At 31.5% G+C, this 22,532-nt stretch overlaps 2 protein-coding genes across 2 annotated transcripts in view; both read right to left on the bottom strand.

Annotated features, from left to right (window-relative positions):
* LOC126903782 (uncharacterized) overlaps positions 1–22,532 on the bottom strand; it is a 94,119-nt gene that overhangs the window by 54,210 nt on the left and 17,377 nt on the right. The gene's annotated exons all lie outside the window — the stretch shown is intronic.
* Positions 9,911–11,062, bottom strand: LOC126903769 (uncharacterized). Its single transcript, XM_050682246.1, has one exon. The coding sequence runs from the start codon at positions 11,060–11,062 to the stop codon at positions 9,911–9,913; it is 1,152 nt and encodes a 383-aa protein (XP_050538203.1).

Genomic DNA, 22,532 nt, shown 5'->3' with positions numbered 1-22,532 from the left:
TGAAATTGAAACTTAAACTCGGTATGGGTTTCAAACGAGTTGTGCATGCGGCCAAACTCGATAAAAATGCCAAACAAATGGATTTACTGAGTGTGGCAAAACAATCGTTGAAGGCGGCACGACGTGTGGTGAGAAAGAAAAAAATTCCACTGCCCCGTACCATAAACGTTCCGAAAACTAAAGGCGGNTCGTACCATAAACGTTCCAAAAACTAAAGGTGGTGTACTACTGCTTATACCTATATTTGCTGGACTGTCGGCGTTGGGAGCTTTAGCCGGTGGTGCTGTAAATGTGGTCAAGATGGCTACCGAACTTAGTCGTAAAGGCAATACAGCGAGTAATTTACGACCACCGTTGGAACTGCAACGATACTTTAAAATATGTACAATCATGCACAACTATAGTAGATGTCAAAACTTCAACGAGGTAAATTGTGGTCACTTGTATTTGGAATTTTTAATCGAACAACAACAACAACATGACAACAACGGTAACGTTAACCGGTGTGGGATCTGAATTGCAATGCACATTCAATCCACCCATCGATGTCGGTGACAAATGTAAAATTGGGCTATTGAGCTTGCATACGTGGAACACTATACCTAATATTGACGAGGATTGTAACAAATTCATTTTCGGCACTGTTGACATACCAATTATGGTGATAACACTACCGACGGGATCGTACGAATTTGAAGATTTACAGAAACGAATCACGGACAAGTACAACGGAGAAGAGTATAAGTACAGTGTGCAACAACAACAAATAGATTTTGATGATCCATTGTTGCCAACAGTTGGTTTACTCAAGGAAAACAGCAGAGTAATCGGTGATAAAAGGTTGGGTGATCGAAACGTTATTTCTTTTACAGCCGACCGCAACACTATGTGAAGCATAATCAAATGCGTTCACCCCATAGATTTTACATACCCGCAATCAATCGGTCGTATACTAGGGTTCCGACCTCGTGTATTGGCACCGAAAATGGAACACACGTCGGATTTCCCGTTATCTATAACAAAGGTGACATGCATACGAGTCGACTGCAATATAATTGTTGGTTCGTACCACGGAGGACGTCAATCGCATACATTGCACGAATTCTTTCCAAACGTACCACCGGGCTACCGGATTATCGAGTGTCCCAGACAAGTAGTTTACTATCCGTTAAACACAAACGTATTGAACACGATTCGAATCGCATTGCTCGATCAGGACGGTCAACGTGTCAACCTAAGAGGTGAAAAATTAACAGTGCGTCTACACATCANTCGGATAACCGTGCGACGCTATCGCAGCAGCAACTAACAAAGAAAAATATTGAATTTTTAAAATCGTTGGGTTGTCGAGTCAATCATGGCCGAGTACTTGCACGTGTTGGAAAAATGTCAACAAGNAAGTACTTACACGTTCTGGAAAAATGTCAGAAAGACGACAGTGTAAAACGCGAGTACTATATGGAACATCAGAGTTACAACAACTCGTACGAACACAACGATGAAATCCGTATCGAGGTGCGAAACAAGGAGAAATTCACTTGCCGTGCGAAAGTTATTTGCAAATCGAAGGAAAACTTGAAAAACCACCAGCTGGAACAGCTGGTGAAATGGTTATGGGGCAAAATTTTCTCATGCACCTATTCGATGAAATCAGATTTGAGGTAAATGGTAAAGAGTAGACAAGATAAAATACGTTGAGATGGCTACAACCATCAAGGGATATTGTTCATTCACACCCAACGACATTCGACGATTACAACCTGCCGGATGGAAATACGCGCAAATTTTGCACAACAACAACGATTTCGTCGATGGGACNTCACAATAACAACGATTTCGTCAATGGGACTGAATTTGTGGCGCATTGTCCATTATCTATGTGCATGGGATTTTTCGAACGGTATCGGCGCACACTGATAAACTGTACTCAGACTCTCGTGTTGAATAGATCGAGTACCGACAGCACTGTCGTATCATTGGTTCCACAGACAACAACAACAACAACAGACGATAAAGCGCAAGTTGCAACATTGATAAAACAAATCAACGTGAAAATATCGAAAATCAAATGGGTAGTAAAGTACTTTGAACCCAGCGTGAAAACTGAACTGGGTCTGATGCGTATTCTGGACAGTAGGAAATGGCTCCCGTTAGAATTTCAACACTGGNGGTAAGAAATGGCTCCCGTTAGAATTTCAACACTGGGACGTTGCCGTTTACCTGTTGGTACCGCAGACAACTCATCACACGTGGTCGGTGCGCACCTATTCGAATGTGGAAAAACCTAGATATTTACTTATTGCCATGGGTAATGAGGACGAACACGTTCTCGGAGATTTCNAGAGGACGAAAACGTTCTCGGAGATTTCAATCACTGTTCATTGTGAAACGTCAAAGCGTATCTGAACGCTGACGAATACCCGTACGAGAACCAAAACTCCGATTTCGACAACAACAAGTACACAACGTTTTATAACTCGTACGCACAATTTCAGACAATGTATTACGGTCGTAAAGACCCCTATCCTTTATTGGACTATATAAATTACAAAAAACGTGNAACACCCTGTATTAATTACAAAAAACGTGGACCTATAGCCGTGATTGATTGTACTAAACAAAAGGACACCGTCAAGTCTTCAACAGTTGATCTACGCTTGGATTTCGAATGCTCCAAACAGTTTCCCGATAAAACATCATTGTATTGTGTAATTATTCACGACTGTCAAATGGAATACAACGCATTCACGGGAGAAGTACGAAAACTTTAATGTAAATACAAATTTATTTTTTATTATTGTACAATGTACAATATAGAAACAAAAAATGTTTATATAACTACTATAATGTACATATATAATTTTTTTTTCATAAAAAAACTAGTTGTTTTGTAAACTTGTTATTTTATTTCAATCATCTTCGAATTTGACTGGAAAAGTCACGATCTTTCTTGTCAATTTTTGGCAAAGTATCTATTCCTAGAAATGATCTGTTTGTAGCCAATTCCACCATATTGGAGAAGTAATAAACATGCTGAAAATTTTTTTTAAGTTTAAGTTTTAAGATGAAAAAATCAAATATTTTTAAACATATTTTCATGTGTGGATAATCACTGAAGATAATTTTCAATGTTTTAATACGATCTATACATTGATGAATCGATCAAGGTGTTGATTTTATTTGAATTTATACCTTGTTGTGGCCATTGTGATTAAAGTCTCAAGGTCCAATAGGCTTTACTGTCGCTGCGGTTCGCATTCGTCGTCTTTTCAATTGTTTCGATTGAATCCAAAAGTTCGTAATATATTCGCTTCACAACTAAGCATGCACATTCAAGATTGTCCGAATTTTTTTCCACATTCGATAATTCATAACCTTTGTAATGTAAAAAGTCTCTACCTACACTTTTGACTTTATCACCTAGACGTTCCGCAAAATATTGCAAATCTCTATAATTTTTCAATAGTTTACTAACTAGTTTGAAAACTATCCGTCGGATCGTTTTCAACAAGAAAATTAAATTTATCCGATATATCATTGAAATAATCCATCTTGCGCACATAATAGATTAACAAATACTGAAAACCTATTAGAAGGCAGCATACAATGTTATGCTGCTGCCCCCCCCGACCCTTCCTCCTTTCCAAATATCTTTTAGATAATTATTTCGTGATAATGGATGAGGTGTATACGACTAAGATATTAAAATATTACTAGATAAATGATTGTAATGAACACTGGCCACCTACGTCATTCATACCCATGCATACAGTAGTATTAAGCAAAGACAAAAAATTCAGTTTTCCATCGTATATTTGATACGTCTGTATGTCTAATTTATATGCGTTTTAATTATTATAGTTAAATATAGTTATTTAAAATAGCGTGAAAATTAAAGTGAAATGTTTACACATATATGTCATTAGAATTTAAAACAGCTGCCTTTGTAAAAATTATGACCGTCTACCGTCTCTAATGCGTTGACGGATGAAGAATGCAATCCGTCCAGTCGAAGCTATTATTTTATTAAAAATAATTAATTACAGTTGTTAAATACAGTAATAATTTATAACAATGGGAGGGATACCAGTAATAATTCAGACCAATTATATGTACACCATTAATCGATTAGTATAATACAGTTATAATAATATTATAAACATTATAATATATATATTCAAGTGATTACGTCGTCGTCGTCGGCGGCGGCGGTAGTAGTGTTTATTTAAGAATGTGTTTTGCTATAAGAAAACTTGAAAAGTCGTCATTAGTATATATTGTCTACAAAAAAATATTGATTTATTATTCACTATACGAATAACGGTCAAGCTTATTAACTCGTATAAGAACAATTAATCTAATTGACGGCGACATCGCCGTCGCCGCTGCCGCCGCGTTGGGCCATCTGCTGTATTAATCTCAAGTGCTATAGTGTAATCATCAATACAGCCATCTGGCACACAATGCTTCGAACTAATTTTTTTTTCACAAATTAGGTAAAATTAGCATTTTACGTATGGACTTTATCTAAATATATGCATGTCGCATATCAAAATAGCAGATTCGACGTTTATAATTCGTACTTTTCACCGTAACCGTATAGCTTACCTGGAAAATGCATTTTTTTTTTTTTGTCAAAAAACCGATATTACGTATATATATGGCCGAGCATAAGTTAGGCGCGTGACAAGTTGTGTTAGTTTACGTCGTCTTTCATTCCCCCCTCCCCTATAGGTTTGTTTACCTTAAGTTACATTACCCCTCTCTCATAAGACTTGGTGGAAGAGGAGAGGTTCTTCTTAGGTTAGTTTACGTTAGGTTTCATAGTTCCCCCTCCCATTTCAATGATAGTTTACGTTGGATTTACCTCCCTCCACCCCTCTTCAACATTATCACAGTGGTGGGGTGGTAGAGTGATGCGAATTTCCATTTTCACCCTACTTCTGTGCAGGGGGGGTGCCTTCTATCCACAGCACCATGTTACCGCTGGCGCGATAGTGCAGCGATCGCCGGCCCGATGCCGTCCCGCTCCGACACACTACTCACGGGACGGAGCGGACAACGTGGTGGGCACGTCTTCCGGGGCGGCCTCGGCCAGCCGGCCGCCACCGGCCCACCCGGTCTAGAGGAAGCTCAACAGGGCTTTCAAGGAGAGGAAAAACCGGGAGAGAGAAGCGGCCAACCGTCCACCAGCTACACCGGCGCCTCCAATGCCCGCGCCAAGGACCCGTCCACCATCACTGTCGGAGATCGTGCGACACTCCTCCACAGCAACAAGCACCGCAGCTGGACCGGCTCCCATTAAAGTCGAGGACGCCGTGGACGATTTGGGATGCACCGTGGACGGGTTCCTTGCAGACTTTCCTTCTCCTCTCCGTTTCCATCGTGAAACCCCTCGTCTCGAATAATCGAGCGACGAGTTTCCTTCTTTTTTTTTCCCCCTTCGGTCCTGACGTTATCCGTAGGTTACGGATGACCGGACCGAATAGTCCATTCCCTCTTGCCAACCAGACTGAAGGTTTCAGTCTAATACGGTAAGTGTTGAACGCAATATCAAAAACACAAGGAACATGGCGGTAAATCAACAATTGTTTATTACTTATAACTACTGTGTATGATGCAACAATTTGTCTACAAATATTATTTCCAACGTTGACCTTAACTGGTTTGCCTTTTTCTTGTGTTTCCGTGTTTTTTTTTGGATTGCGGCGAGTGTGCTCACTACCGATATTACCGACGACAGAAGGGTAGTTGCCGATTGTTACATACGTATAACATTGTTCGAATTAAGGAAAATATCTAATATTATAAGAATCAACTATTGTCTTCCGACGTTGTTTCTTTGTTTTTACTGTTGTGCTTGTGTAAATATATATACACATAGACATAAATATATAATATATATATATTATATATATATACCTTGAGTGCCGTTTGGATACGCGTTAACATTTAATGAATAATATTGTTAAAAAATGAAAAAGATTATTCCTTTTTAAATTTCAACTTTTGAACTATGCTTTGCCCACAAAAAATATTTAAAAAAACTTGCATTGCATGGTAAAATGCTTTTTTGCAAAATTCAGAATTATGCTTAAAATATTTTATTCATATATACCCTATTCTTTTAAAATTACCCTGCTTTTGTGTTTAATTTTTACAAAGTTAGATGTTTAAATCAATTGCATTTATTTTTCTGACAAAATAATGAAGTACATGGTGAAGAACATGAATCTAGTAAAAGTCAATCTTATGTTGACAATATTGTAAGTTTTAATTCTGTGGATGATCTTTTTTTTACAATTAATTTCTTTAAATGAATACAAAAATTATATATTTATTTTTCATTTTTACTAATGATACGACCCTATTTATGCTCCAAATAATTGTGTGTTTGTTGATTTATATGGGCCATTGCCTGCTGGTTGGACTGGAGTATCTTATTTGTTAGTGGTAATGAATCACTTTTCTCGATTTGTTCAATTATATCCATTAAAAAAAGCTACTGGTGTTGCTACAATCAATCGAATAATTAATAATTATATACCGGATTGGGGTAAACCGAAAATTATAGTCTCTGATCATGGCAAACAATTTATTAGTAAGGTTTGGCAGTTTCAAATAAATTATTATAATATTCAAATAAAATATTATTTTGGACTTTTTTGACATAAAACTTGTTATTATGTTTTTAATATGTCATTTAATTTGTTATTAGTATAATTTTTACATTGTAAAATCTCTAATAGTTCAGAAAATCAGCACCTACACCAGAGAAGACCTAAACAATTTTTATTGTAAGTTGTATTTTGATTTGTAAAAAAGTAATCATATAAATCTTGAATGATGAGTCAGTTGTTAATAACAATAATTTATTTAATAATAAAATAAATAGTTAAACATTTTATTACCAATTAGTTAATAGTATCAGTGTACTTTTCATAAAAGAAAATATTTTGTCAAGATTTTTGGTTAATTGTATTAATACCTTGTAACCATCCCATAGCATGTTTAATTTATTTAGTTCTTCAGCAAAAGTCATTAAAAATACAACAACAACTAGCAACCAATTACTATACGTACAACTAATTACAGTAAAAAATTGTCGTACCCTAATTCGAACATTCCATTCATTAACAATTCTACCGTTTCTTTTCGCAATCATATCGGTTAACTTAAATGATCGACCATTATCAATTATACCACAGTCGGGATTAATAACTACTAGATTTTGTCAATAAGGATTTCTCAGTAAACACTCCATGTCGTCGATACGTGAAGCTGACAGTGGTGTTATATTACGTTGAATAATGCAAAGCAAAAAAAAGTAGAAAAAAAATCTTAAACACATTTTTATCAAAAATGATTTATAAATTTTCGAAAATACAAAGTATTGAATTTTAATAATTTATTAATAAAATGTCGTTATTATTTAAAAATATAATGCTTTTATAAATTATATTACTAAAATTAAGCTTCTAGAATGCAAATACTCAACTGTAAAAAGATACTATATCACAATAATTTATTATTTTTTGTGTTTTTCAACATACTTTTGTTGAAATTGTTATATTATAATTATTTATATAGTCTTTGTTGAAAGATGATGATATAAGCAAAAACAAAATTTATTTCTCGTATAATATTTTATATTGATGCAATATCAATAATTCTTATTTTATATATCTAAGGTTAGTCATCAATATTATACTATATACCATAAGTAAAAATTAGGGCTCCGTTTTTTTTTTAATATTGATATCGTAAATCATGATATCAAAAACAAAACTATATGAATGTATATCGATTGTTTGTCTCATAATAATTGTAAAATTGATACGATCTCGACGCAACATTTGTGATTAACACAGCTCGTCAAAATTTGGGTCATGGAATGTTTATGATTTAAATAAATAAAAAATGAGAAAATCATAATTTTACAAATATTTAATTGTGGCTAAAATATTAATATTATAGTAAAACTAAGGGTATATTCGGAATCATCATCAAAAAACCTAATAGAAACTATAAAAAAAATAAACACATCATGGTAAAATTAATACTTTCTCAACTTCGCATCGAAGCTAAAAACATTTCATAAAAATTCAATAACCCAAATTTGTCGAGATGTTTAGTTAAATAAGACACGTATGTTGTAATATTCCCGATGCTTTGCAGTATGCATCTTACATTTATCAATGAAAAATTTATAATCTGTATTTTTAGTATTTGTTAACAAACAAATAATTTATTTGTTATACTACAGTAAGTACAGTTTGTCTTAATAAATTTATATAACTCAACTAAATCATTATTAACCTGATGGAATTTTAGGTATATTTTAAATAAATGATTCGGCAACGTTAAATATAATAATTATTTTATATTTGCAATTATATTAACAAGACAATAAAGATAAGATGTAAAAATATCTGTAAAAATATATTGAAATGAAACTTACAATTCCCAGAGTGAACTATTTCACGACTTTATACTTTTAACGTTAAGTTAATTATCTTAACATAAATGACGGATCGGGGGGTTTTACTTGACAATCGTATAATATCAATTCCAAACAGTAATTTTATTATACATATATATATATATATAGACAAACTAATAAATATTCAATATATCAATATATTAGCATTAAAATAATAATAGTAAAAAAAACAAACAAAAACGAAACATCACCCAGCCATCAGCCATCCATAGTGCAATTAACGTTGAAATGACTGCCAAAACTCTTCTCAATTAATTGTTCCTTTTGCGTATGAAATGTCAACCTCCGCTGCTATATTTCCGTTGAGCACTCGCGTAATAGCACGTAACTGATAAAGTGTTGGTTGTCACCCAGACAGGCCAATACCAACCCAAAAAAAAAAAAACCAATGAAACAAATTAAAAACACGCCAGTTCACTGGCCACGAGTCATCCGACCCAAAAGATGCGGTACGACTTCAATCGCGTACACCGACGTAGTGACAACGAGCTGCCGGTAGTGCCGGACACGATTGTCGTCATTACATGGAGAGGGGTAATGCGATTTCTAGCTATGTGGAACTGGACCGGCTACACACATAACTTTTGAACAATATCGATATATTACGTGTGTCGGTTGGCAGTAAAAAGTGCAAATGCAACGCCGGACCAGTTCGTCAAACTCGCGGTCCACTCGACGTCNCGTCTAACTCGCGGTCCACTCGACGTCGCTCGATCAGTCGGACGAGGAGAGGCAGCTGTACATCAGTCGCCATCTAGTGGTATAACTCGAAGTGCATTGCCACCGCGTCAAACCATGTGTCTTATCTTAAAATAACAATCATGTAATGTAGAATTAAATACAATAAACTAAAAAGACCACTAAAAATGCTGACAACAATATCCCTAGATTGGGGGTATTATCACATACTATAAAAAGCACTGAAATCATTTCAGAGTAGAGATGGAAAGTTTAGTTCATTAGTTCATAGTTCATTCAAGTGAATAGTTCAAATGAACTATTCTTAAGTTCACTAATTTTATTGATCATGCTAATATAGTTTGGCAATAAACTATTCATTTTTCACTATTAGTATAGCAGTACACAGTTCAGTTGTAGTTCACACTACTTATGGGCAATTAAGTTATAAACTAACCCTTAACCTGAACATCATAAACTAAGAAAAAATTATTATCAATACCCTCATGGATCATGTTATCATTATCATCTAATTCAAGGTAGATTTATTTTATTTTATAATTTCACGGGCAGAAGACCTTTTTACAAATAATACAAGTACATAAATTAGGTTACCGTAACATAAAAAGATATGTACTAAAAATATGCATATTAATTATTAAACGTAAAGATAAAAATAAAAAAAATTAAAATGAATTTAATTATAAAACATAAAGAAAAATACAAAAATTAAAATGAAAAGTTAGGGTCAACATTGGCATTAGTCATAAGACGCCTAAGTGGCTCATTTTTTGCATAATTAGTTAGGCAGTGAGGGACAACAAATGGAGCATTATTTCTTGTTGCGCGCTGAGGTACTCTAAAACATATGAGGGACAACAGGCTCGGCGAATCAATATTACCATTCAATAAACCAATTAGGAAATTAATTCCAGCATTGCGCCTACGCGCAGCTAATGATGATAGACCAAGCAAATACGAGACAGAGGCATAATCGTGGTTTGGACAGACTATGTTGAGCGAGTAGCTGACAAAGCGTAGGAACTTTCGCTGAACTCGCTCAAGCTGTAGCGAGCCCAAGGCAATATAAGGATCCCATACTACACTACCATATTCTAGAATAGGTTTGACTATAGAATAGAATAGCACTTTAAGTGAAAGTCCTTGCTTGAAATATTTGGCCAAACACATAATAAAACCTAACGCTTTAAAAGCTTTACAGCTAACATAATCAATATGAAGCATAGGATCAAAATTATAACTAAACTTAAAGCCTAGATCTGTAATAGAGTTTAACTCACGCGAGATATTTACTTCAGTAATACTATAGTGAAACACAATAGGATGTTTTGTTCTATGATACGTAAAGACCTTGCATTTGATTAAATTAAGTGACAATCCCATAGAGTTTGACCATTTAGAAAATCTATTAAGGTCATCCTGTAATTTCAAACAGTCATCAGTCGAGCTTACACGCATAAATAGTTTGATGTCGTCGGCAAAACAAAGAAAATGACAATGGTGTAAAACTTTATGCACACAGTTTAAGAATAAGGAAAATAGAATAGGGGACAAGTGACCTCCCTGTGGGATACCAGAAGACGCTAAAAATACATTAGACTTAACGCCGAATACTTTTACCCATTGGTATCGGTCACAAATATAGGAACTAATCCAAGAAAGTAGTGGTTCACCAAAACCATATTGTCTAAGAACAGTAATAAGGGTCGTATGATCTACAGAGTCAAATGCTTTACTGAAATCATTGTATATAACATCTACTTGTAATTGATTTTGGAAAGCATTAAAAATATAGTTAGTGAACACAAGATTACAAGTGGAAGATGAGCGACCCGGGCGAAAGCCATGCTGTTCTTCCATTAAAATGTTATTAACAGGTCTTTGTATTCCATTAAGTATAAGCAATTCAAATATTTTTGATATGTATAGCTATAGGGCGGTAATTTGAAATAAGACTAGGGGAGCCCGTCTTGAATACCGGTGTAATGGAACTAAGTTTAAGCATAGATGGGAATGATCCTTCGTCTAAGGAACGCCTAAATAAGATCCATAGAGGATATGCCAATAATTCTCTTAGTTCATATAAAAATGTACCAGATAAGCCATCAGAACCAAAACCTCGTAGGTTTGATAATTTAAGGTAAACATCATCAACTCTGAAGTATACATTGTTAGGAAGGTCAAAGGTGGGAATATCTAGTTGGTCAATTTAGACATTATTTTTCTTAGTACTCTAAACCAAAGAGAAGAAGTCAGAAAATAGATTTGCAGACGTAAGCTCATCGGAAGAGCACACGTCGTTGTAGGACAAAATTTTAGGTATATTACAAGATGACCGTTTGCTATTAACATATTTCCAAAATTCATACGGTTTATCTTTGAGTAGTTTTTCAGCATTACTAATGTGTTCACGATAGCATTTTTTAGAAGTATATTTAAATTTGGGACGAAGAAATGAAAATTCTTTATAGCATGACATGTTGGAAGAGGACTTAAACTTAGCATGAGCTTCCCTTTTTTGACGCAGTATTATTTTGAGCTCAGCAATAAACCAAGGAGGATAAGTGGGTTCATAAAATCTACATTGAGGAACAAAATCAAGAATAGATTTATGCAAAACATCATAAAATATATTAGTAGCGGTGTTAGCATTGTGAGGGAGAAATGTGTTATACCAGTCGTAAGCAGAGATAAATTGCCGAATACTATTGTAATTAGCTCTCTTGAAATTATGGAACAGATGGCTGCGATCGAATCTAGCAAAACAGAAATTGGTGTTTAAAATTAGATTTAGTGCAGGGTGATATGCGTCAACAAGCNGATTTAGTGCAGGGTGATATACGTCAACAAGCACAAGTGGATCACAAGATTTTTCAATACTTAACTGCTTATTAGAGCTAAAGATTAGATCCAAAATATTATTTGAGGCATTACGTATGTCACTGGCTTGGAAAAACCCACTTGTTGCGAATGATTCAGGCACACATGGTGCGCGAGGTGAAGAGGAATAAGAATAAGATAATCCATTACTATCGTTGTCCCAAGAGATCTCAGGGAGATTGTAGTCACCACAGATAATAAAAGTGTGATCAGGATACTTTGTTATCAAAGATTCAACGGATTTGAAAGATAACTTGAAAAAGTTTGAGTTAATGCAGTTTAGAATAAATAATAGAGTAACCGCTGGTATCAGTGAATACACTGACATTATAAATAGACAGGTATCTCAACTAGATAAATATTCAAAAGAAAGAGAACTTGAGATTCAAGATTTAAGGAGACAGTTAGATAGAAGAGATAGGTACTATAAAAGAGAAATAGAACGACTTAGTGATGAGATAAAAAATATTCAAGTTTTAGGTAATAATTCTAACAGGTCAGTATATTTTGAAGATCGTAAAAATAATAGTTATAGTAAGTATTGACACGGCCCGCGTTGCTTCGTTATACACGATGCCCCGCGACTCGTGCCACCTTTATCAGCCGTCGCCCTACTATGAGTATTTGACTGACCAACACCGCGTGTTATACGCTGATACGATCACATTTGCATGTGCCCATATCTCTGTCTCCCATAACATCGTTGTACCGTTTAATAGACATATATATATATATAATTAACACAGTGACATACAGCAATACTAACAGGAGGNTATAATTAACACAGTGACATACAACAATACTAACAGGAGGGCGGACTGCACACATAAACACTTTTTGCAATTCACGGCCAATGTGCCATAATAAGATATCCCTATCGACAGTTGACATTTTACCATCTTCGCGATCACTACTTTTACCTGATTAACTTAACTTCGCTACTCCGTATATTATAGTGTGTGTCGCCGTCAGCTCCCTGTTGGATTATAACATCTCTAGGTGTCCAGCAGGTTGTATTATCCATTTAATATTTTAATTGCTTAATAAATATTTATTTATATCGTTGTTAACCTAAAGTGTTATATATATATATTGTAGTGCGACCCTTGGTAGTTCCTCTAAGGGAATATAAATTAAATAGGAAACTTCAGTACCTAAGGTAGATATAGCCTAGCCAGCTATCCCCCGTTGGTCCCTTAGAATACTGTCGACGGGCATTTAGGTTAAACCCCTTAATAGCGACGTAACAACGCTATGGTGCAAAGTCCAGCAAATGCCGCACGGCCGACGACGACCCGCCGCAAATGGTGCGACAGTCTTCCTCCCGTTATGAAAGCGACAACGTCGACCAACCGATCCGCACTCGCGCACCGTCGCCTACAACGCTACTAACCATTTTGCCGTCCAAGGATTACGCCGGACATCGCGTCGTCGACGCCAGCGAAAGTGCCGCGATATTATGCGAAGATTATTATTACTGTGTTTATCTTTTCGCTTTGTTTTATTTTTGTTAATATAATCTGTTGTCGCTCATTTAATAAACGGCCCACGGGTCTCTACCCTCAAAACCAGTGTCGACCACATTTTTGCGACGTAAGTCGTGTCAATATAATAGAGACAAAAGCCCATACCCTAGAAAGAATTACGGTAGTAGAGAACCAAGTTCAGAAAGAAGGTACGATAGATACAGTAGAGATAGATCATTTTCTAAGGAAAGAAATCATAGTAACAAGAAATTCAGAGATTTTAGTAGTGATAGAAATGAGTACAATCGCTATTCTAGACGTTAGGACTACGATAGACAGTCTTATAGATCACCATATAATAGAGATAACAGCAGAGAGAGATGGTCAAGGTCTAGAACACCAGAATTTCGTAGGTATGAAAATAACGAACAAATGATTGGCTTAAGTAAGGTCACTTGTTTTAAGTGTAAAGAGGTAGGTCATTATGCCGACAAGTGTACCGTTCAAAAAAACGTACAAGGTCCGAGTCAATTATAAATCCCAAATATTTGACTCGAAATAATTGTAAAAATAATGAGAGTAAAGAATTTTTAAGTATAATAAATAAAGAGAAGTCAGATTATATAAAATTTGTAGAGAGTTGGTATAGTAATGAAGAAATCTATAGAATAAAAAAATATATTAGTCAAAAAAAAAAAGGAAGTCAGCAATATTACATACCTTAATAAAAAATTAGAAGCCAAAAGAAAACGTAGAGTTTTATCAATGGAAGTCGAATTCAATGGTTTTAAAAGGTTTGCAATTTTAGATACAGGTTCTAATATTTCGTGTGTTGATTTAACATTAATTGATGATGTAAAACTTATTAAACCTAAAGGTAGAGTAATTATTACGGGAGCTGATAATACGGAATTAGAACAGTTTGGAAGAATAGACTTAGAACTAAAAATAAATAATTATTCATATTTCATTAATGCATGTGTAATTGTAAATTATTATTGGGTAACGATTTTAATATTGACAATCAATTAATTATTAATTTTAAAACTAAAGAAATAGAATTTAGTAAACAAAATAATTCAGTTAAAATGGACGAAATTTGGTATAATTACAATAAAACATGTAATATTAATGAAAATAAAAATTCAGAATGTATAGCTAGTCTGTCTTAACCATAAGGAAAAGTGTACAAACAAACTAATTTCTTCTCATAATGTAACAATAGCACCTAAAACTAGAAGGCAAATAAAGATTAATGTGACGCGAGAAAATAAAACAGATTTGGCTGTTATAAAACCATCGGAACGCTTAGGTAGGCAGAAAGGCTTGACACTAGAAACTAAAATATTACAAAAAGTGAATGAGGTCACTGTTTACAATTTTTCAAATCTACATAGTACTATACATGAAGGTTTTATTGTGAGAGAATTACTCGCGAACGAAACAGAAACTACGTCATCATTTAAGAATTATAAGATTTTAAATACAAACGGTATCGGTTTAGACGACGACGTGAGAGACGATCTAACCATTTAAATCGTTTTCAGCGCAAAAAAGCAAAAAAATTAATTACGAGTTTTAAACATTTATTTACATCAGATCCACTTAAAATAAGCTGCGCTAATGTTGAACCGTGCGAAATAAGGTTAAAATCGGACAAACCAATTTTTCAACCGCCATATCGTGTGTCCCCTTTTTAACGAGAAAAATTAAAAACTCTAATTGACGAAATGATAAAATCTGATATTATTGAGTCGAGCAGAAGTAATTACGCGGCGGCAGTATTTTTAACACCAAAAGGAAATACGGGAGAGTATAGATTTCTAGTAGACTATAGGAAATTAAATGAACAAGCTATTAGTGATAAATACCCAATTCCAAGGTCACAAGATCTTTTTAGGAGTCTTGAGGGAGCTAAATATTTTTCTAACTTTGACTTAACACAAAGTTATTTTCAGTGTCCTATAAAAGAAGAAGACAGGTACAAAACTGGTTTTATTACAGATTTCGGACTTTATCAATTCAAAAGAATTCCCCAAGGTTTTAAAAATTCAGGTCCAATTTTTCAAAGAANAAAAAATTCAGGCCCAATTTTTCAAACAATAATAAATAATGTTTTTAGTGATTACCTTTATAGAACAATAATTGTCTACTTAGATGATATATGTTGTTTTGTGGGGATTTTGAAGAAGCTTTGTCGAGATTAGAACAAGTTCTTGTTAGGATTGACAAGGCAAACTTTAAACTTAAAACAAATAAATGTTCATTTTTTAGTTCGGAAATAGAGTTATTAGGACACNGTTCATTTTTTAATTCAGAAATAGAGTTGTTAGGACAAAAAATTTCTGAAAGAGGTATTACATCATTAGAGAAAAATATTGAAGCAATAAAAAAATTTCCGATAACACATAAAACAAAAGATGTCAGAGCTTTTGTCGGTTTAACGAGCTATTACAAGAAATTTATTAAAAACTTCGCAAAAATTGCCAGTCCATTAACGGACTTAACAAAAAAAGATAAAAAATTTGTATGGGAGGATAACCACCAGGAGGCTTTTGATATTTTAAAACAAGCTATAATTACAACACCAGTACTAGCTCATTTTAACGATGATTATCCTGTGTTTGTAACGACAGACGCATCTTTAGAGGGACTCTCGGGGATATTAGAACAAGAAGGCCCTGATGGTAAAAGGCACCCAATAGCTTTCGCATCCCGCAAACTTAAAGGCGGCGAGAAAAATTTCTCAACAACCGAACTCGAAAGGTCAGCTGTAGTTTTTGCTTTAAACTATTTTAGAGAATTTCTCTTAGGTAGGAAAACCGTAGTTTATAGTGACCACTCCAGCCTTCAATTTTACAAAACAATGAAAAATCCTTCATCAAGAGTAACTAAGTTTATATTTAAATTACTTGAATTCGATTTAGAAATTAAACACAAACCCGGATCTTGGAACAAAGCAGCAGATTGTTTATCGCATTACCCGATAGACACTTTAAAAATTACTGATATTCTAGAAAACGATAATAATGACAACATTAACTTTGACACTTTAAATCTTGACTTAATTAAAGAAGAACAATTAAAAGATGAATTTTTTGGGGGAATAATTTCTGCAATTAAAGGGGAAAATGACTCAAAATACAAAAGAAAATCTAGAAAGTATTGTTTTAAAAATGAATTATTATTTTTCAAAGAGTGGTCAACCAAAGGAATAAAGAATTTATTAGTAATACCAAAAACTTTAGTTAATGTTGTATTAAAATCGTATCACGAGTCAGTTCTTTCCGGACATTTCGGTATTAGTAAAACCTTACTCCGATTAAAAACCAAATATTACTGGCCGACTATGATACAGGATACAACTAAATTCATTAAATCTTGTATGTCTTGTCAGCTTATTAAAAACCCTACAGGTTAAAAACCCATTCCAAATGTAACTCTAAGGAATTAATCGGATTTATTGAATATTTTCGACAATCGCTACTGGAGTAAAATATTAGTATCAATAGCAATAACAACAAATTTTTCTAGAGTCATTTAAACCATATTAATTTATGTAATAATTAATAAAAATCAATAGTTCAAATAATATCTTAACTAATGGATCTTTTAAAATGTTTGTATTATAATCCTACATTTACTTTAATTCTAAATTCCAAGAAGAACGACACTATAAAAAAGAGAAGTTTAATAAAAGAAAAGAAAATATGAACAATCTTAAGAAAATTAATGAAAATGAAATAAGATTAATAACGGACTGCCAAGAAGAAATGGATAAATACAAATATTATATGAATACAAAAAATATTGTAGGAAGATACAACTGATCGAACAATAAAGTTAAAAAGAGAATATGATGAATAGTGTGTGAGTTGATTGATGAAATTGTGCATAAGTTATGTTTTTAATTAAATGCCATTACCAATTTTGGACTGATAAAGTAGCATTACATTTAAAAGATACAGAAGCTGACATTGAACATTCAGCTACATATAAAAAAATTATGTAATACAGAAAATGTAGAATTTGTAGACAATGCATTCAAAACTATAGAAAAATGCAAAAAAGATGGGAAACCAATAATACCTCTTCTTAAAGCATTTGAGGTTTAAAATTAAAAATTGGTGTTTTATATTTTTGTATTTAATTTTATAAATTATATTAAATAACATTAAAACTATATTAAAAATATTAAAAACAACACATACGGTATATGTTTAGTGTTGATAATAACATTGTTTCTGAAATACGTTACTTTTTAGTAACTTTTTGTGGCTTTTAAGTTTAATATTTAATAGTTTTTAAATTAATAATATTTTTAATATAGTTTTAATTTTAATTAATTAATTAGCCACAAGTGATAAATTTTTATTATATATTTATAAATTATAAACTTAGACAAAATAATATTCATTTTAAATTAAAGTAAAATATAAATACAAATAGTTAATAAAAAAATTTAAGTAAATGGTACTTATCAAGTCTTAACATTTGATCCATGATACTTTTTTTTTGGTAAATTAAGAATTAAGTTTACAAAAAATCATTGTTTTTTCTTTTTCGCTGAATTTATTATTTAAAAATTTAGCATTGTTTTGAAAATCTATCACTTCCTTTTGTAATGCTTTCTAAAAATAAAATAATAATAAACATTAGTCTATTTTTTTTAATTTATTAAATTATTTTTTAACCTTTGATTTACAAAGATCAATATTTTCTTCTACTAGTTTTAGCTTCGATGCGAAGCTGAGAAGGTATTGGTTTTACTATGATATGTTTTTTTTTTTTTTTTTTTTTTATGTCTGTTACCACTTTTTCTCAGCTCTCACCGAACCGATTTCTTTCAATAATACGTCAAAAGATCACAAATCGTATCTAGTCGAAGACATTACCCTCAAAAATTGAAAAAAATTCCCTCGTTCCCTGTAAATGGGGGAAACCTCCAAAAAAATTACAAATTTAAAAATCGCTAATTTTCGAAATTTTTTTTACTTAAAAGTGCCATAACATTTTCAAAAATGAACATATCAATATAATTCTTTTTAATATAGATACATGATATCATTACCTTTCATTTGGTATATTTTTTTTTTATATCTGACCCTTTACTTACCCACAAGAGAGGATTTAAAATGACAACTTTTTGAAAAAAAATTAATTTTTTCAACTTGACTTTTGAAAATGTTCCGGAAAGTCTTACACTTTTATATATATCTTAAATTAAAGCTAATGTAATGTAATTTATTATGTAAATAAAGAATTTCGGACTTAATTTTGTCTACACGGTGAAAATGGCTACCAAATGCTATTATTGTGTGAAAATTCTCGATTTTACTTTTTACATTTTTAACTTTATAATGCTATAACTTATTGAAAAGTGTATTGATCAATATAATATTTTTATGAGAAATAATATTTTTTAATAATCCCTTTTTTATTCGACATACTTTATCTTAATCAGGATATTAATAAGGAACTAGCTGTTTATGAAGCTTTTGGAATAATCCATCAATTTTTTAAAATGAAACACTATCTAAAGATTTGCATCGAAGCGTTTTTTTTTTATAGTGATTTTAATCACTGTCAGATATCATTATACTTGATCCAACTATGCCACGTCACCACTGTGCCGCGACCCCCCTGTGCTGGGTTTTTTTTTTACATGTTATCATTGATTTAACTTCTTCAAAATGTGCTTTACTTTTGTTGTATTTTTCACGATATTTGATTACTTTTAGTTAATTTTGTCTTCTCTACCTCCAAATTTGTCTAGAATTTTTTAAAAATATTTTAATGAAGCTCTAAACGAAAATCTATAGTAAAATTTTATTACAATTAAACTAGATTGTCTTTATTTTAATTCTTTTTGAAGTATAAAATCCTTATTGTCACTTACTAATTTATCATGCTTATCTTGCAGTTCATGCATTTTATTTTGTATGCGTTGAAATGCAGCTTCCAAAATTTCTAGCTATAAATGTTTCGTATGTTTAGTAAATTTATTAATAACTGACAAAGCTACTTAAGAATAATTATTTAATAGATTCATGAAAAATATTATTAGAGTAATTTGTTCAATGCTAGCCATTAAATTTCTCTTAAAAGAATAATTTTGTGAAGAAAATTATTTTCAGTATTTTTAAGTTTCAAATTTATCTTGATTTATTAATTTTTTTTTTAAGTACAACTAAATATTTAATTAATTTATTGAAAAGAAAATGACTGATCAATAACGTCTTTTGCATTAGTACTTCAAAAATGTATTAACAATTTTATTACCTACACAGGAGAACTTGGGTGATAAATTTTCTAATGATAATTTTTGTTATACTTGTACATCACATTACCTCCAAAAATTGTAATTTTTAAATAAACATATATTAATCAAGGGTGAATGCTATAAATAGATAAGTGCTATAAATTCTTAACAATGTAATAGACGTCCGTAAGAGCAGTTTTTGGTGTTATATGTAGTGTATTCAGGAACAATTAATTTACAAAAAGTTAATTTGTCATTTTAGTGCTAATATTTAAATTTATAGGTTATTTTTAGTTTTAATTCTTAGCACTATTTTTAGTACATGCATTATTATTTAAGAATATACATATATTCTGTCTGAACTTTACTTATAACACTCAAAATCTACAACATTTAAAGTGCTTAACATAACCAATGCACTTAAAAAATTTTTCTAAAATTATATTGTATGTAAGAATAAACTCAAATTAATANATTTTTCTGAAATTATATTGTATGTAAGAATAAACTCAAATTAATAATAATCTTATTTATGAATCCTCCATTTGAAAATCAAAATATTCTATAAGTTAATGTGATTACATATACTGGATGAAAATATAATATATATACTTAATTGAAAACACATTCATTTAAAAAAATATTTATACACCATATTATCATAATTCATTTATATATTATTTTGATACCTTATTTTGAATGTTAAGATTTTCAAATAAGGAAGCATTATATTTTTTTTGGCACTCGATTAATTCTTTTTCTGTTTTTTCTAATTGTATTTGTAGTTTAATTTAAAGTAAAAAAATGTATAAATTTCCCAATAAAATAAAATTAATAAAGATATTATTTTACATCAGTATCCTGGATTCCACTTAATTTAAAAATTTCATAGTCTTTTGAAATTTTATGGTACTTTTGTTTATATTGTTTAAGTCTAAAACCTAAAAATAAAATAAAATAAATAATATTACATTCATATAATATATACCTGTAAAGAATATATGAGATGATAAAAATACAAGGAGTATAAGTGACATTAAAAAAGGTTTAATGTTCTAAAATTTAAAAGAATCTTATTAACTTATTTATGTAATTATTTTATAAAATCATCAATTAATGCAAACTAAATTTAGATTTTTTTTTTTAAAAAAAGAAAACTTTTTAAGCTTAATAAGGTAATACAATACATCTNAAAAAAGAAAAATTTTTAAGCTTAATAAGGTAATACAATACATCTTTCACAGTTATTAACTATATACAGGGTGTTCAGTAAATAAGGAAACGAATTTCTATTGTACTCATTGTTTTTAACAATTTAACTGTTTCCTAACTTACTGAACACCTTGTATATTAATTAAAAATAATTAGATTTCTTTTCTTCAAAATCGGGATTTTCAAATTTTTTTAAACATTTTTAAACTAACCAATCATATAAATGATTATAAAAAACCCAGCACAGGGGGGTCGCGGCACAGTGGTGACGTGACATATTTAGATCAAGTATAATGATATCTGACAGTGATTAAAATCACTATCAAAAAAAAACGCTTCGATGCAAATCTTTAGATAGTGTTTAATTTTAAAAAATTGGTGGATTATTCCAAAAGCTTCATAAACTGCTAGTTCCTTATTAATATCCTGATTAAGACAAAGTATGTAGAATAAAAAAGAGATTATTAGAAAATAGTATTTCCCATAAAAAAATTATATTGATCAATACACTTTTCAATAAGTTATAGCATTATAATGTTAAAAATGTAAAAAATAAAATTGAGAATTTTCACACAATAATAGCATTTGGTAGCCATTTTCACCTTGAAGATAAAATAAAGTCCGAAATTTTTTTTTTCCATGATAAAGTATATTACATTAGCTTTAATTTAAGATATATATAAAAGTGTCAGACTTTCCGGAACACTTTCAAAATTTAAGTTGAAAAAGTCAATTTTTTGTGAAAAAGTTGTCATTTTGAATCCCCCCCTGTAGGCAGGTAAAAAGTCAGATTTATAAAAAAAATATACCAAATGATAGGTAAAGACATCATGCATCTACAAAAAAAAGAATTATATTGATCCATACATCTTTCAAAAAGTTATAGCATTATAAAGTTAAAAATATAAAAAAGAATTTTTTTACAAAAATCGTATTTTTTTTATTAAGTTTAATGTCTGTTTTCACCATGAAGATAAAATAAAGTCCGAAATTTTTTTTTACCATTATAAAGTATATTACATTAGCTTTAATTTAAGATATATATAAAAGTTTCAGACCTTCCGGAACTCTTTCAAAAGTTAAGTTGAAAAAATTAATTTTTTGTAAAAAAGTTGTCATTTTAAATCCCCCCCTATGGGCAGGTAAAAGTCAGATTTATAAAAAAAAATATATACCAAATGATAGGTAATGACATCATGCATCTAAAAAAAAAAATTATATTGATATGTTTATTTTTAAAAAAGTTACGGCAGTTTTTAGTAAAAAAAATTGAAAAAATTTCGAAAATTAGCGATTTTTAAATTTGTAATTTTTTTGGAGGTTTCCCNTTGTCGATTTTTAAATTTGTAATTTTTTTGGATATTTCCCCCATTTGCGGGGAACAAGGGAATTTTTTTCAATTTTTGAGGGTAATGTCTTCGACTAGATACGATTTGTGATCTTTTGACGTATCATTGAAAGAAATCGGTTCGGTGAGAGCTGAGAAAAAGTGGTAACAGACACAAAAAAA

This window comes from Daktulosphaira vitifoliae, unplaced genomic scaffold (genome assembly GCF_025091365.1).
Source record: "Daktulosphaira vitifoliae isolate Bord-2020 unplaced genomic scaffold, ASM2509136v1 Scaffold_4, whole genome shotgun sequence".
Lineage (NCBI taxonomy): Eukaryota > Metazoa > Arthropoda > Insecta > Hemiptera > Phylloxeridae > Daktulosphaira > Daktulosphaira vitifoliae.
This window is presented reverse-complemented; position numbering and strand designations above follow the sequence as displayed.

Excerpts from the sequence above, each read along its gene's own strand:
- LOC126903769 (XM_050682246.1), bottom strand. The coding sequence starts at position 11,062 with ATGGAAGAACAGCATGGCTTTCGCCCGGGTCGCTCATCTTCCACTTGT.